Raw genomic sequence first — 14620 nt, forward strand, 5'->3', positions numbered from 1 at the left:
TCTATGCTTCCAACCGTGTATCCCCAGATGCCTTCTTGTTTTATTGGGGAACAGATATTTTATATGCCTTTCCCCCACTACCTTTCATTGGGAAAACTCTTCTCAAACTACGTTGAGACCAAGGGACCATGATCCTACCATGTTTCCCCGAAAATAAGACACTGTCTTATATTTATTTTTCCTCCCCAAAACGCGCTAGGTCTTGTTTTCGGGGGGATGTCTTATTTTCTGGGAAACATCGGTCGCCCCCACCTGAGGTCGCCGGACCCCCCCTCCGTCGCTCCCGTAACTAACCTGAAGCTCCTTTCACCTTCGCAAGTTCGGATTTGGATTTGAAGCAGCAGCACAGACCTCTCCTTCCTTCCGTGTCCCGCCCTCACCTGACGTAATGTAACGTCAAGCGAGGGCGGGACACGGAAGGAAGGAGAGGTCCGCCCTGCTGCGCTGCTGCTTCGAATCCAAACTTGCGAAGGTGAAAGGAGCTTCAGGTTAGTTCCGGGAGCGATGGAGGGGGGGCCCGGCAACCTCGGGTGGCTCTCGGCGGCCCTGCTTAAAAAAAAAAGTTTGGTAGGTCTTACTTTTGGGGGGATGTCTTATATTTTAAATTTGCAGGAAAACCCCGGTAGGTCTTATTTTCGGGGTAGGTCCTATTTTCGGGGAAACACGGTAATTGCTCCCTACTCTTCATGTCAAATTTGGTTTCTTCTTCTAGAGTTATCTCCAAGGAACCATTGAAGTTAGATCCTTTTCCAACCCTAATAACACAGAACAAAGGGTCCCTTCTCCATCCAGATTCTTGCTTTCTGGCCCTGACGGCTTGGTTTTTAGACTTATGTTCCTTAAACCTTCCAGATGGAGTCTCTAAGATACTCCTAAGCTCTAGGAAACCTTCTACACAGAATTGTAAGTTTTTCCTGTGGAGAAGATGTTCCCTCTGCTGTACAGCCAGAGCACTCGACTGCTAGGTTCTCTCTTCCTAACCTTATGGAGTTCCTCTCCATTTTTCTGATTCTGGCCTCAAAACTAACTTTCTCAACTAACAGTTGAGTGCCATTAGCACTTTTCACTCTAGGGTTGATAGTAAGCTAGTTTCTGTTCATCTCTTGATAGTTGGATTCATGAAAGGTTTATTTCATACCAAACCTGTCAAACCACCTCTGGTAGCATCCTTGCAGTTCTCATGAAACCTCCATTTGAACCACTCCATTCCTGCTCTCAGAAGTTCCTTACGTTTAAAGTATTGTTCTTAATAGTACTTGTTTCTGCCAGAAGAGCGAGCGAACTTCAAGCCCTTGTAGCAGACCCATCTTACACCAGATTTTTCCACGACAGGGTCATTTTCTGAACCCACCCCAAATTCCTCCCTACAGTGGAATCTGAGTCCACATCAGTAAGTCCATTGTACTTCCTGTCTTCTTCCCTAAGCCACACACATTCTGGAGAAGCAGTGCTGCATACCTTAGATTGTAACATGCTCCAGAGTATTATTTGGAGCATACAGAATTTCATAGGAAGTCCTCCTAGCTTTTTGTATCCTTCGACCCTAACAGATTAGGGATCCCTTCACTGAATGTGCTATCTTGTCTTGGCTGGCTGACTGTATCTCCTACACATATTCACAGACTGGGCTGAGCCTTCATGGCTGTGTCACCACTCACAATGTTAGAGCCATGGCGGCTTCAGTAGCCCATTTCTGCTCTGCCACCATTGAAGAAATTTGTAGGGTGACAATGTGGTCTTCTATCCCCATCTTCACTGCTCACTACTGTCTGGAGCAGCATCCTAGGCGGGATAGCTGTTTTGATTAAGCAGTACTTGAATGTCATCTCTGCCCTCCGGCTCTTTTTTTTTTTTTTTTTTTTCTGCCAGGCTCACTTTCTCCTTAGTTGCCAAGATTATTTGTGAACCTGGCAGCTAGTGAGTCCCACGTGTGAGGATATCATGCTTGCTTGTCCTCGGAGAAAGCAAAGTTACTTAGCTATAGCAGGTGTTCTCTCAGGTCATATAAGTAATGCCATACTGGGAAAAGACCAAGGGTCCATCGAGCCCAGCATCCTGTCCACGACAGCAGCCAATCCAGGCCAAGGGCACCTGGAAAGCTTCCCAAACCTACAAACATTCTATACATGTTATTCCTGGAATTGTGGATTTTTCCCAAGTCCATTTAGTAGTGGGTTGTGGACTTGTCCTTTAGGTCAGCAGTTATATATTCTCACATCCCTCCCGCCTTTAGTATTATACTGCTGGTCCCTTGTACGAGTGCTGGGTAGGAAGGCACCTGCGCATGTGCTGTAGGGGCACTGCCTCAAATTTTGAAAGTGACAGTTCACTATGGCAGAGTCCGCACCAGGCTCCGTGGATGATCAGTCACATTTGAGAATATATGCTGCGGCCTTGCAGTTTCCTAGTGTTACTGCTTTAAATTCACTTACATAGTAACATAGAAGATGACGGCAGAAAAAGACCTGCACGGTCCATCCAGTCTGCCCAACAAGATAAACTCATATGTGTATACCCTACCTTGATTTGTACCTGTCCTCTTCAGGGCACAGACCGTATAAGTCTGCCCAGCACTATCCTCGCCTCCCAACCACCAGCCCCGCCTCCCACCACCAGTTCTGGCACAGACCGTATAAGTCTGCCCAGCACTATCCCCACCTCCCAACCACCAGCCCCACCTCCCACCACCGGCTCTGGCACAGACCGTATAAGTCTGCCCAGCACTATCCTCGCCTCCCAACCACCAACCCCTAACATTTTATTGTTAGATGGCTTCCTCATGGAATTCACTCCCCATAATTTTGTGAAGTTGCCAACATTATACATTTTTTAGGAAATATTTGAAAACATTCTTATTTCCGTGGACTTGACTCTAGTGATGGTTCTGGAACTTATATGTATATAAAATGTATTTAGTTACTGAAATTACCAGAAAGTTTTTTTTATCTGTTTTCTTAGTTCCTGTAAGCCGCCTTAAACTGATAAAGTACGTGGCTAAGACATAATATAACTTAACACCTACTACAGGTAATGTTGTTGTCTGTAGTGTCCCCCCCACCTGAGTGATTCTGCCGGTTTCTGTTGTAACTAGCAACAGAGACTTTAGGTTGCGGGAGTGGAACACTCACTGGAAGGCAGCTCTAGTCACAGTAAAGGAGAAAGTAATCTGCAAGAAGTTTCTGTGCCTTAGACGTGATGCTCCTGTATCTGGTTGGGAGTGAAAGAGAAATTATCCTCTTCTAAAAAATGCCCCAGTACATTTCCATGGTCGAAGCGGTTCCAAGAGCCACTACATAAACACAAATGCACTGACAGACATAAAAATGTACACACACTTGTGCATTTACATGCAGAGGGGTTGGCAAGAATTTCATGAGCCATAGAGCTGCTTCTTCTCTGTAGTTCTGATGATCCCTTTTCTCTTTTAGATGTCTATCTCCCCAGAGATGGTCGAGTTTGGTGACCAGGAGCTGCTGGAGTTCCTTTTGGAAAATAAGTTTTCCCCTGCTGACCCTCTGGAGGAAGGGGTGAAACCAGCTGATGACTGGGGTTTACAGGAGCAGGAGGTAAGATTTCTTGCTTTAGGAGAGAGGTTGCCACCTGTTGGGTGGTTTGTGGTGGGATTAATATTATGTATCAAATCTGGGTAATTTAATAAAGGGAACAAAAGCAACAGACTGCGTGCATTATTTTTTGGAATTTTGGAGATTGTGGGACTCTTTGAAGGTGTTTTAGAAAACGAGCTTTGGAGTTCAGGCAGATGTGATATATTACATATTTATAAGCCACCTTCTCTTGGTAAGGTCCAAAGCGAAGTCACAAATCAAGAATCTTGTGAATAGCACTAAGACTGTTACAAAAAAAAATTATATTTTTACAAATTTTAGATTGTTTTAATCAAAAGATACGTCTTCTGTTGTTTTCGGAAAAGATAATAAAAATGTATGAATTGGGTAATAGGAGGAAGCGAGTTCCAAATTTTAACAGACTGAAAACAGAAGGAACTTTCTAAAACTAATTTTACCCTTAGACCTGAAACTGATAGAAAACAGAAAAGACCTTGATTCATTATGTGGCTCCCTTGACCTACTGGAGGAATCCCAGAAGCAATAACAGAATTTTAGAAGACTGTCCAGATAGTATTTTATAAACTAAACAAGATATTTTAAAAAGGATTTGGGCCTCCACAGGCATCTAGTGAAGCTAGATTAATAGAGGAGATTCATGGCCAAATTTTTCATTTTAAAAATTGACCTGCAATATTATGCAACAACTGAAGTCTTTCATAGGTTTGTTGTGAGATTCCTACGTACAGAGAGTTGCAGTAGTCCATCTGGGAAAAAATGAGTGAGTGTACCATTAAAATGATTCTTGTAAAAATAGGAGCAAATCCATCTAAGTTGTCTAAGTTAAAAAAAAAAAAAAATCTCTGCAAGGTTATTAACTTGCAGTTCCATAGACATGGAAATCTATTAAGTTATGTCCAATAAAAAAGGTATCATCTTATTTTCTTTTCCATGTTTTATTTTGTTTGATTTCTATTGATAACCTTAAGAGTGGACTAACACGGCTACCACACTCCTCTACTCATAGACATGGAAAAATTGAATAACACTTCCAGGACTCTAGAGGTCTTCTCAGCTGAAAGATGTGGGAGAGGTACTAGATGTGGTATACTTGGATTTTAGCAAAGCCTTTGACACTGTTCCGCACAGGCGTCTGATAAGTAAACTGAGTGCCCTCGGTATGGGACCTAAAATGACTGGGTTAAAAACTGGTTAAATGGGAGGAGACAGAGGGTAGTGGTAAATGGAGCTTGCGCTGAGGAAAAGGATGTTATCAGTGGTGTACTTGTACAAGGAATATGTCTGGGCTTCCAGGACGGCACTTTTGAACAGCATCCACACCTGATGTAAACTTTTGACCTTTACAACTGCTCCTCTAAATTTTTTTTTTAACCGTTCTTTTCATTTTATCATAGTCTCCTTTCTGAAAGTTAAATGCTAACGTATTAGATTTCCTGTGTGTACTTACTCCAGAGCTGGTATCAAATCTGATGTTACATTTTCCCAGTTAATATCGGGGTAATTGAAATCACCCATTATTATTGTGTTCCCCAGTTTGTTAGCCTCCCTAATTTTATCTGTTTATTCTGGCCTGGCGGATGGTAGTACACTCCTATCACTATCCTTTTCCCCTTTACACACGGAATTTCAATCCATAGGGATTCTAAGATGTGTTTCGTGCCCTGCAGAATTTTTAGTCTATTTGATTCAAGGCCCTCTTTAACTTGGGAAAATCCACTGCATATCCTAGGATAAGCAGCATAAAATCTGTTTTACTGTTGGAAACGGGATACTAGGCTTGATGGACCTTTTGTTCCAGTATGGCAATGCTTGTGTACCTGTCTTTCTTCCTCAGCTCCTGCAGGTCTACTACGCTAGCCTCATGAGAACAAACTCGTTTTCTGAGATCTAGGAGCTCTTTGCATCGGGCACACACATATAACCTCTGGAGATAATCATTCATGTGACACTTGGTGCAAAAGACTGGATAGTACCCCCTCGCTGCTGGACTGCTGTCTGCATCTTAGTATATTATTGAGTTGTTTAATAAAGCTTGTTAAGGTACTAGAGATATTAGACTATTCCTTAGCGTCCCTCTGGACCAGTCCATAATGTGACTGATGAGTTGTGCATGCCTTCCAGCAGGTGGAGATTGAGAACTCTGACTCTAGAGAGAGCCAATAAGAGCCCCTGCCAGCTACAGACAGATAAAGTAGTCTGCAGCAGGTGGAAGGTGGTGAGCCCTTCGGTCTCTTTATTTTAGACTTTCCTTTTTCTCCTTTTCTATGGTTAAAATAGCTGATGCTTTAGAATTACAAAGTTTTCTGGTGTAGTTTCTTCTTCTTAAGAGGATCTTCTGTGCATCCGGGGTCTTTACCTGACTGTGGAGGCTGAGGCCCATGGGGGTCTCTGATAGTCTCGGGGGTGTCACTTGGGAGGCCAGAGGTCTCTCTCTCCCAAGTCCTCCGTATTGCAGCAGTCTGAGCTACTTATTATTTTAATTGCCTCAGTCTTTTCAGGGGAAGAGCTGTTTAAGGCAGGGAGAGACAGCTGCTTTATTAAAAAAAAAAAAAAAAGTAAATAAAACCCAAAACAGCTGATTGATACAAGGGCAAGCGAGCAAAGCAGCTCCCTTCCCTCCCTTTCTAGCGATTGGCCTCAGTTTTTATCTTTCCTGTCAAGTAAAAAAAAAAAAGCCGTTCTGGTGCCTTTAGCCGCCATGACAGAGAAACTCCGCCGCTGTGCATTGTGTCAGTGGTCGGGTCTGGGAGCAAGCGGCTGCTGTAAATATTGCGAAGCGGTTGAGATTTCGCCAGAGGCAGGTCCTGTTCCTTCAATCTCGTTGGTGGTGGCCTTGGGGGTAAGGATTCAGGTGTGGGGAAGGACAAGTCGGCAGCTCTGGTTTTGGGGGGAAACGCCGCCATCTTGCCTTCTCCAGCTGTGTCAGCAGATTGGCCTGCTTCTCTGCCGGTTCTTTCAGCACAGCAGCCTGCAGGGCTGCAGGGTCAGAAGATTTTCCTCTGGAATTTGCAAATGTACAAGGCTTTTCTTTTGCAAAACTCGGACCCTCCTTCAGCTTCTGTGGAAGGTCAGCTGTCTCTGCTAAGCAACCCAGGGAATTCTGGGATCTTGAGAAGAATCTGGGTTCTGATCCAGACCAGGAGATGCCCTCTCTCGAGGAACAAGACTTTTCATTTAAAGGACGTTGTTGAAGACTCTGGTCAGGTAGACTCAGTTGCTGAGTCTTTTCTCCTGGAGGAGGATCCTTCCATGGTTAGAATTTTTCACAAAGAAGATTTGCAGGTGCTAATTTCTTTGGTTTCTACTACTTTACGTTTTAAGGAAGAGGAGCCCCCCCCCCCCCCCCTGCTGTAGAGGGATGGAAGATGGATCTCTGAAGGGCATTCAAAGGACAGGTAAGATCTTTCCTATCACCAGGATATCAGAGACGTCATTCAGGCACAGTGGGATGTGCCAGATTCTTTTTTTAGACCCACGAAGCCTATGGTTCATCTCTATCTGGCCCATGTTCGGACAAATCCCTTCTGAAGCCTCCAGTGGTGGATGTAGTAGTCTCGGCAGTTACTAAAAGGAATATGGCTCCCATGGATAAAGGTACTGCGCTTAAGGATGTTCAGGATCGCCATATGGAGGCTTTGTTGAAGAGTAATTTTAATTTCTTTGTTTTGACAGTGCAGGCAGCTATTTGCAGTTCCTTGGTTGCTAGAGCTTCTTTGCTGGTCTGAGAAGGTCCTGGATAGATCTTCGGATGTTTGGCTGTCATAGACGCCAAAGTGGCTAAGATTGAGATGAGATCGACCTTTTTTGGCAGATGCTTTATATGATTTGCTGAGAGCTTCAGCTAAGTCTATGGCTTTGGGAGTAGCTGCAAGACGTTCTCTTTGGTACGAGGTTGGTCAGCGGATGCGATGCGACCTTCTATGTCTAAGCTCAGTAGATTTCCCTTTCGGGGTTCTCTGTTGTTTGGTGATGTTGGACAAGTTAGTCCATAGTCTGGGAGATACTAAGGTAACGTGGCTACCAGAGGACTGGCCTATGGCATCAGGGTGCAGTATATTTTCGAGCCGTGGTCAGGGACGTGATTTTCATCGCTTTAGACCAGGGAGAGCAGCTCCGGTACAGCGGTCCCGGTTCTTACAGAGGGATCAGTCCTTTCGAGGAGCTCACAGATGGGGCAGAGACGTAGGAGCCCCTTTCCAGTCTCCTGCTCATCCAGCACAATGAAGGTTTCCGGGCCCAGCATCTTAATTCCTGTGGGAGCTCGCTTAGCGCAGTTTTCTTGGAGGTGGGCCCAGATTACCTTCAATCAGTGGATACTAGAGGTTATTCAAGAAGGGTACACCTTAGAATTTGCGCATCCTCTTCCAGATGCTTTCCTAGAGTCTCCCTGCCGGTCTCGCCTCAGGGCGTGGTCAGGGATATTCGGGAAAGGCTTCTCAACCTTCAGGCTATTTGTCCAGTTCCCTCTTTGGAGCTCAGGCAGGGCCAGTATTCCATTTACTTTGTCATTTCAAAGAAAGAGTATTCTTTCAGATCGATTCTGGACCTCAAAGCAGTCATTCAGGCTCTTGGAATTGCCACTTTTCAAAACTCTTTGCTCGGTCATAGTGGCAGTTCAGGCTGGAGAGTTTTTGACTGCACTAGGTCTAACATGCCTATCTGCACATTCCGATTCGGCTCATGCATCAACGTTTTCTGCACTTTGCGGTGTTGGGCAAGCATTATCAGTTTTGGGCATTGCCCTTCGGCCATGCGACAGCCCCTCGCATGTTTACAAAAGTTATCGTGGTAGTAGCAGTTCTCAGGAAGGAGGGAATCCTAGTTCATCCTTAACGTGGACAATTGGCTGATCAGAACAAAGTCGTACCAGGAGAGTGTGCAAGTCACAGATCGTGTGGTTCCCATCCTGCAATCCCTTGGTTGGGTGGACAACTCGCACAAAAGAGTTGTCTGTAGCCGTCTCAGTTGCTGGATTATCTGGGAGTGTGCTTCAACACTTGGCGGGGTCGAGTATTTCTTACACAGGCTCGAATACTCAAGTTACAATTGCTAATTCGATAGTTTCTGCAGAACTTGGTGCCGTGTGCAAGGGACTATCTTCAAGTGCTGGGCTCTATGGCAGCGACAATAGAGACGGTGCCATGGGCCAGACCACACATAAGATCTCTTCAGAAGTCCCTGCTGTCCAGGTGGTCGCCACAGAGGGATTCCCTGCAGAGGAAATTGCCTCTGCCAGTGCAGGAGTGCTGCAGTCTCAGCTGGTGGCATTGGACATCCAACCTATCCAAGGGGATGCCTCTGGATATGCCATCATGGATAGTAGTCATGACAGATGCCAGCCTAAAGGGCTGGGGAGCACACTGTCAGGGACAATATGCACAGGGTCTTTGGTCTCAGTGAATCAATTCGATCAATCTCTTGGAAACCAGAGTAATTTGGCTGGCACTACAAGCATTTCGTCCTCTGCTGAACGGTGAATCAGTTCGTGTCATGTCAGACAATGCCACGACGGTGGTCTATGTCAATCGGCAAGGAGGGACGAGGCGTTGCCAATTGGAGCAGGAAACAGCTGAGCTCATGAGTAGGGCGGAATTGCATCTGGTTGCTCTTTCAGACGCTCCTCTTGTTATCCTAATTAGAACAATCGACTATACAAACTATAAATGAAGAGATGTGCTAGGGGAATATAGCTAGAAGGCATCACTGTTATCCCCCCCCCCCCCCCCCCAAATCAAACTACTGCTTCCTCTCTCAGGTTCACTAAAAAACAAAGCAGGTAAAAGGCATTCCATGAAATAATAAATCGGATGAGAAACATGTTTATATCAAATACATAAATATCATCTGACAATATATTGATCACTTTTATTCTTTAATAAAAAAAACGTATAAAATCAGGACATGATCGACATCTAAAATTAAAAAAAAACCACAACCCAGTATCATATTTCTCATTTGAAAACAGTTTCACATAGATCAGATACCCAATGTCTGCCTCAAGGGTCTTAAGAGCAAGATACTAAAAACAGAAGGACAAGCCAAATACTCATTGTTACGAAATGCCTAGCACCCACCTGAGGTTACCCTGCAGCCACCTGAAGGGTCTGCCCAGCAGAGCCTAGCCTCACCTGCACGTTGGCTCATGCTCTGTGCTAACACCCTCCACCCACTGACTGGATCCCGCATGTCTCTGGTCTAGTCTCCCACTCTCAGGTTATTCCCCTGTGATTTCTAGGACGCTGGGGCCACACTTCAGGGGTCTCACAGTTTATAGAAAGCACCCACAGACCCAAAAAAACACAAACCAGGATTCTTAATCCAGAACAGCGGAGTCAATAAACTAAATAAGGTTTGTTGTCACAGAATTTGAATAGTGAACAGAAAAAGGTGAAATCAGTAAGCGATGACAAGTAACTGAATATAGATAAATTAGTTTAAAACTATCTAAACATTTGTTTACTACCTGGGGAGGTCAGGAAATATAGCTGCTCATAGGTTATAACGTATAACTTCTCACAGGCTCTCAGTAAGAGATCGTCCTCTCTCCGCTCCCTGGCTGAGACTGGGGAAAATCCAGTACTTTCAGTCAAGATTTGAACTCCAGGGCCAATCAGAGCCCAGGGCATCAATTTTGAAAGTAGCTACTCAATGGTACTGCAGATTGCCTTCCCATAAGCTGAAAATGGAAAAGAGGAAGTCTTTTTCAGTAACAGCTTTAAAACTCAAAAGAAGTGCCATCTGCTGGCCAATTAGGATAAATACACTTCATGAAATAATACAGTTTTCAGGCTTAGAAACCCAGGTCTCCTTTTACTAAGCCGTGTTAAAATGTGGGCTGCGGTAGTGTAGGCACGAGTATTGGGTGAGCTGGGTCAGTTTTTACCGCATCTACAAAAAGTAGCTTTTTTTAATGGGACGGGAAAAGGGCTGTGGTAAAAATGAAACCAGCAAGCGTTCAAAACTGGCCTGAGCCTTTAATGCCACCCATTTATCTAGTGGTAAAGACTCTTGCGCTATACACGCGGTCACCAGTCAGTACATAAGTACATAAGTAATGCCACACTGGGAAAAGACCAAGGGTCCATCGAGCCCAGCATCCTGTCCACGACAGCGGCCAATCCAGGCCAAGGGCACCTGGCAAGCTTCCCAAACGTACAAACATTCTATACATGTTATTCCTGGAATTTTGGATTTTTCCAAGTCCGTTTAGTAGCGGTTTATGGACTTGTCCTTTAGGAAACCGTCCAACCCCTTTTTAAACTCTGCTAAGCTAACCGCCTTCACCACTTTCTCCGGCAACGAATTCCAGAGTTTAATTACACGTTGGGTGAAGAAACATTGTCTCCGATTTGTTTTAAATTTACTATACTGTAGTTTCATCGCATGCCCCCTAGTCCTAGTATTTTTGGAAAGCGTGAACAGACGCTTCACATCCACCTGTTCCACTCCACTCATTATTTTATATACCTCTATCATGTCTCCCCTCAGCCGTCTCTTCTCCAAGCTGTATAGCCCTAGCCTCCTTAGTCTTTCTTCATAGGGAAGTCGTCCCATTGCCAAGCAGCAATTACCACCGGAACCAGCGCACGTAGGAGAAAATAAATTCATCCACGTGTTATGGGTGCGTGCCAAATCTGAATTTACCACCAGGAGCGCGTGCTGGCCTGGCGCTAGTCTCATTTGGGTATGTGCTGCACACTCGTAGAGCCTACCGTGACTTAGTAAAAGGGCCTCTTAGTGTTTCAACACACCCACTATGGGCTCAATGCCTAAAAAAACAAAGAAGCAAAACGAAAATAACAAACAGAAAAAAAAAGAATAAATGAATTAGAATTTAAGAAAATTTCTATATCTCATCTTTATATGACAAAGCACCCCAAAATCCTTACTCAGAACAAAAGTAAAGGTGCTCGTAATGGCACCTAGCCAATGTTTCCTTATTTATAAATTTAATTCTACCTTTTAAATGAAATTTGTAAAAAGAAATCCAAAAATAAGACTTAAGAATTAAAGCAATATTCCAGTGTAAAAAAAAACCACCAAATGGCCCAACAGACTACTCACGTATACCATTGCAAACAGAAGACTAAAATTAATGACCCTTATTAATAAGTTAGCATAAATAATGTAAAAAAAAAACAACAACTCATGCCCATGAGGATACTGGTTACTAATGACAGGTACCACAACTACTGGGAGGAAAAAACAAAACAAAAAAACAAGTATACTGGGGGGTTGGTAAAAGAGACTTTTTGGAAGTTGTTTATTGAGGAAATGCTTAAAACCAACAAAGCTCTGATAAGGAGCATCAGAGAGGTTACATTTTAACATTGGCCTCAAAGTTGGATTTTTCAGATGGATGTTAGTAAAGCCAGAGAAGGGAGCCAGCTTGGGAAGTCTATTCCAATGGATGGTGCAAGAAAGTAGGATAGATTTGGTGAGTCGTCCTCCATACTGGGTTTAGTTCTGGAGAGTGATTTTGTAGTGAGTGGAATTTATGATTTGGGGTTTATGAAGAAAAGAGGAGCTGCAGAGCGGGTACACTTAGACATTGTAAAAAAAAAAAAAAACTTGAATTCTATGCCGGACCTAATAGTCAATGAATAACTTAAGATGCATGTGTGACAGAGGGTGTTTGGTAATGAAGAAAGATGGTTCATTGGGAGACCTGTGAGGCGCTGAAGGTGATGAGTGTGTGTATAAGGGTTTGTAGAGCACTCGGAAAGGAAGGCATTTTGATGATTTTGCAGGAAAAGGAGAGTTGAAAGATTTATGGGTACAGATGCCATGTTCAGAGCTAAGCCTTGTAGACTAGGGAGTGGGAATTCTGTGTTTTACTCACCTTGTAAAAATGTTTTTCTACAGATGATGGGTGAGGATGAAATTGAAGATTTTTTGTCCTCTATCCTTGCTCCTTTTGAAGAGGATTCAGGTACCATGCAAAGCCACTCTCCTCCCAGCAGTGACAGCGGCATTTCTGATGATAACTCGTTCTCCAGCCCTGGAATATGGGATGTCTCTCCTCCTCACAGTCCCAAACTTTCCCTCAGCCCAGCAGAATCAGATATCATACAGTTTGATCACAATTATTCGCTCCAGCAAGACGCTAACAACTCAGATGGAATTGCTCTGGAGAGTGTTCGATCGGAGACGGCAGAAGGTGATGTCTTCATTGATCTAGGTATGAGCGCTATCTTTTTTTTCATTGCCAGATAGTTTAAGGATACTCTTCTGAGATCTTGCCAGGTACTTGTGACCTGGATTGGCCACTGTTGGAAACAGGATGCTGGACTTGATGGACCTTCGGTCTGTCCCAGTATGGCAACGCTTATGTTCTTAGAAAATAATCTGTTTTAAGATTTCCACTATAGTATGATAATGTACTACAATGCAGATCTTAAAGGTGTAAGAGAAATGAAACTTTGCAGAGTTAAAAAAACAAAAAAGACTTCATTATAGAATCCAAAAATACACTTTGAACAATCTAAAGAAATTGCTGCTCCCATTCTGATTGTGTCAGAGGGACCAGAGATGCTTTACTGGTCCTCTAAAATTTTAATTGCTACAACTTTTACAACACACAATCAGGTTCTGGGAAGGTAGAAAGAAGACAGATTGGGCAGATTTTAACTCTGGTTGTAAATTTGGAGCCAGGTGTTCTTTTATCTAATTCAGAGATCAAAGAATTTGCTGCACTTTTCTTCTGCTCTGTATTAACTACTACTACTACTTATCATTTCTACAATGCTACTAGACATACACAGCACTGTACACTGGACATAACGAGACAGGCCCTGCTTGACAAAGCTTACAATCTAATTAGGACATACAAACAGGACAAATAAGGGAATTACTAAAGTGGGAATGATAAAACATGGGTACAGAACAAGTGAGTAAGGGTTAGGAGTTAAAAGCAGCATCAAAAAGGTGGGCTTTTAGCTTAGATTTGAAGACGGCCAAGATGGAGCTTGACGTACCGGCTCAGGAAGTCTATTCCAGGCATATGGTGCAGCAAGAATAAAGGAACGGAGTCCGGAGTTAGCAGTGGAGGAGAAGGGTGCAGATAAGAGAGATTTAGCCAGTTAGTAAAGTATTAATTGGAAAATCTGAAATGGATGGGCACAAACTCTCACAGTCTTCTAGACGTTATTCTGTGATTAAGTGTACACAGTGGCATTGGATTTGTTGTGTGGACTTGTGGGGCTGAAACACAATTACCTGATCACAGGTAGAAGGCAGGTAAAAAAGGAAGGTACACCCAAGTAACAGAAAGTAAAAGGTAGGACTCTGGAAGGTAATGATGTAATTTAGTGTGATTAGATGTTCCTACAACAGCAGAATCCAAGCTCACAATAACTGAAAAGGAAAAAAAGACAAGGCTCAGATATATATATAAGAACATAAGAATAGCCATACTGGGTCAGACCAGTGGTCCCCATCTAGCCCAGTATCCTGCTTCCAGCAGTAGCCAATCCAGGTCACAAGCACCTGTCGAAAACCCAAATAGTAGCAGCATTCCATGCTAGCAATCTCAGGGCAAGCAGTGGCTGGAGGGAGCTGAGCAGTGACCTGTGAGGACTCGGACACCAGCTGAAGTCTTGTCAGTCCATTTGGGCTTGTGACTCCTCCCCTTGATGTCATAATTGAAAGGGGCGTTAACTTTCTGAAGCAGCCCGATGGCAGCTCGCAGAAGGTGAACAGTGTTGCCAGGTGGGCGGTTTTACCGCCCAATTGGGCGGTTTTCCGCGACCCGCCGCGGGAAATTTTTGCCCGCGGCGGGTTGCGGTTTTTTGGGCTGGTTTTTGGGATTCACGGCGGTTTTTTGGGCGGCTTTTTGCCTTTTTCGGCCGCGGGGGGGCGGGGTTAGTGACGTTTTTGGGCGGGGTTAGTGACGTTTTGGGCGGGGCCGATGACGTGGGAGGCGGGGCCGATGACGGGGAGGCGGGGGGCCGATGATGTGGGAGGCGGGGCCGATGACGGGGAGGCGGGGCCGATGACGGGGAGGCGGGGCCGATGACGTGGGAGGCGGGGCC

The 14620-nt window shown here is 44.4% G+C and overlaps 1 protein-coding gene across 2 annotated transcripts in view; it reads left to right on the top strand.

The window, feature by feature from the left end:
* Positions 1-14620, top strand: part of CREB3 (cAMP responsive element binding protein 3) — a 61220-nt gene that overhangs the window by 13600 nt on the left and 33000 nt on the right. For both annotated transcript variants that reach the window (XM_030192772.1, XM_030192773.1), the window contains exons 2-3: positions 3429-3566; positions 12453-12768. In XM_030192772.1, the coding sequence (XP_030048632.1) occupies positions 3429-3566; positions 12453-12768 (454 nt within the window). The remainder of the gene's footprint in view (positions 1-3428; positions 3567-12452; positions 12769-14620) is intronic.

The sequence above is a fragment of the Microcaecilia unicolor genome, chromosome 2 (genome assembly GCF_901765095.1).
Source record: "Microcaecilia unicolor chromosome 2, aMicUni1.1, whole genome shotgun sequence".
Taxonomy (NCBI): domain Eukaryota; kingdom Metazoa; phylum Chordata; class Amphibia; order Gymnophiona; family Siphonopidae; genus Microcaecilia; species Microcaecilia unicolor.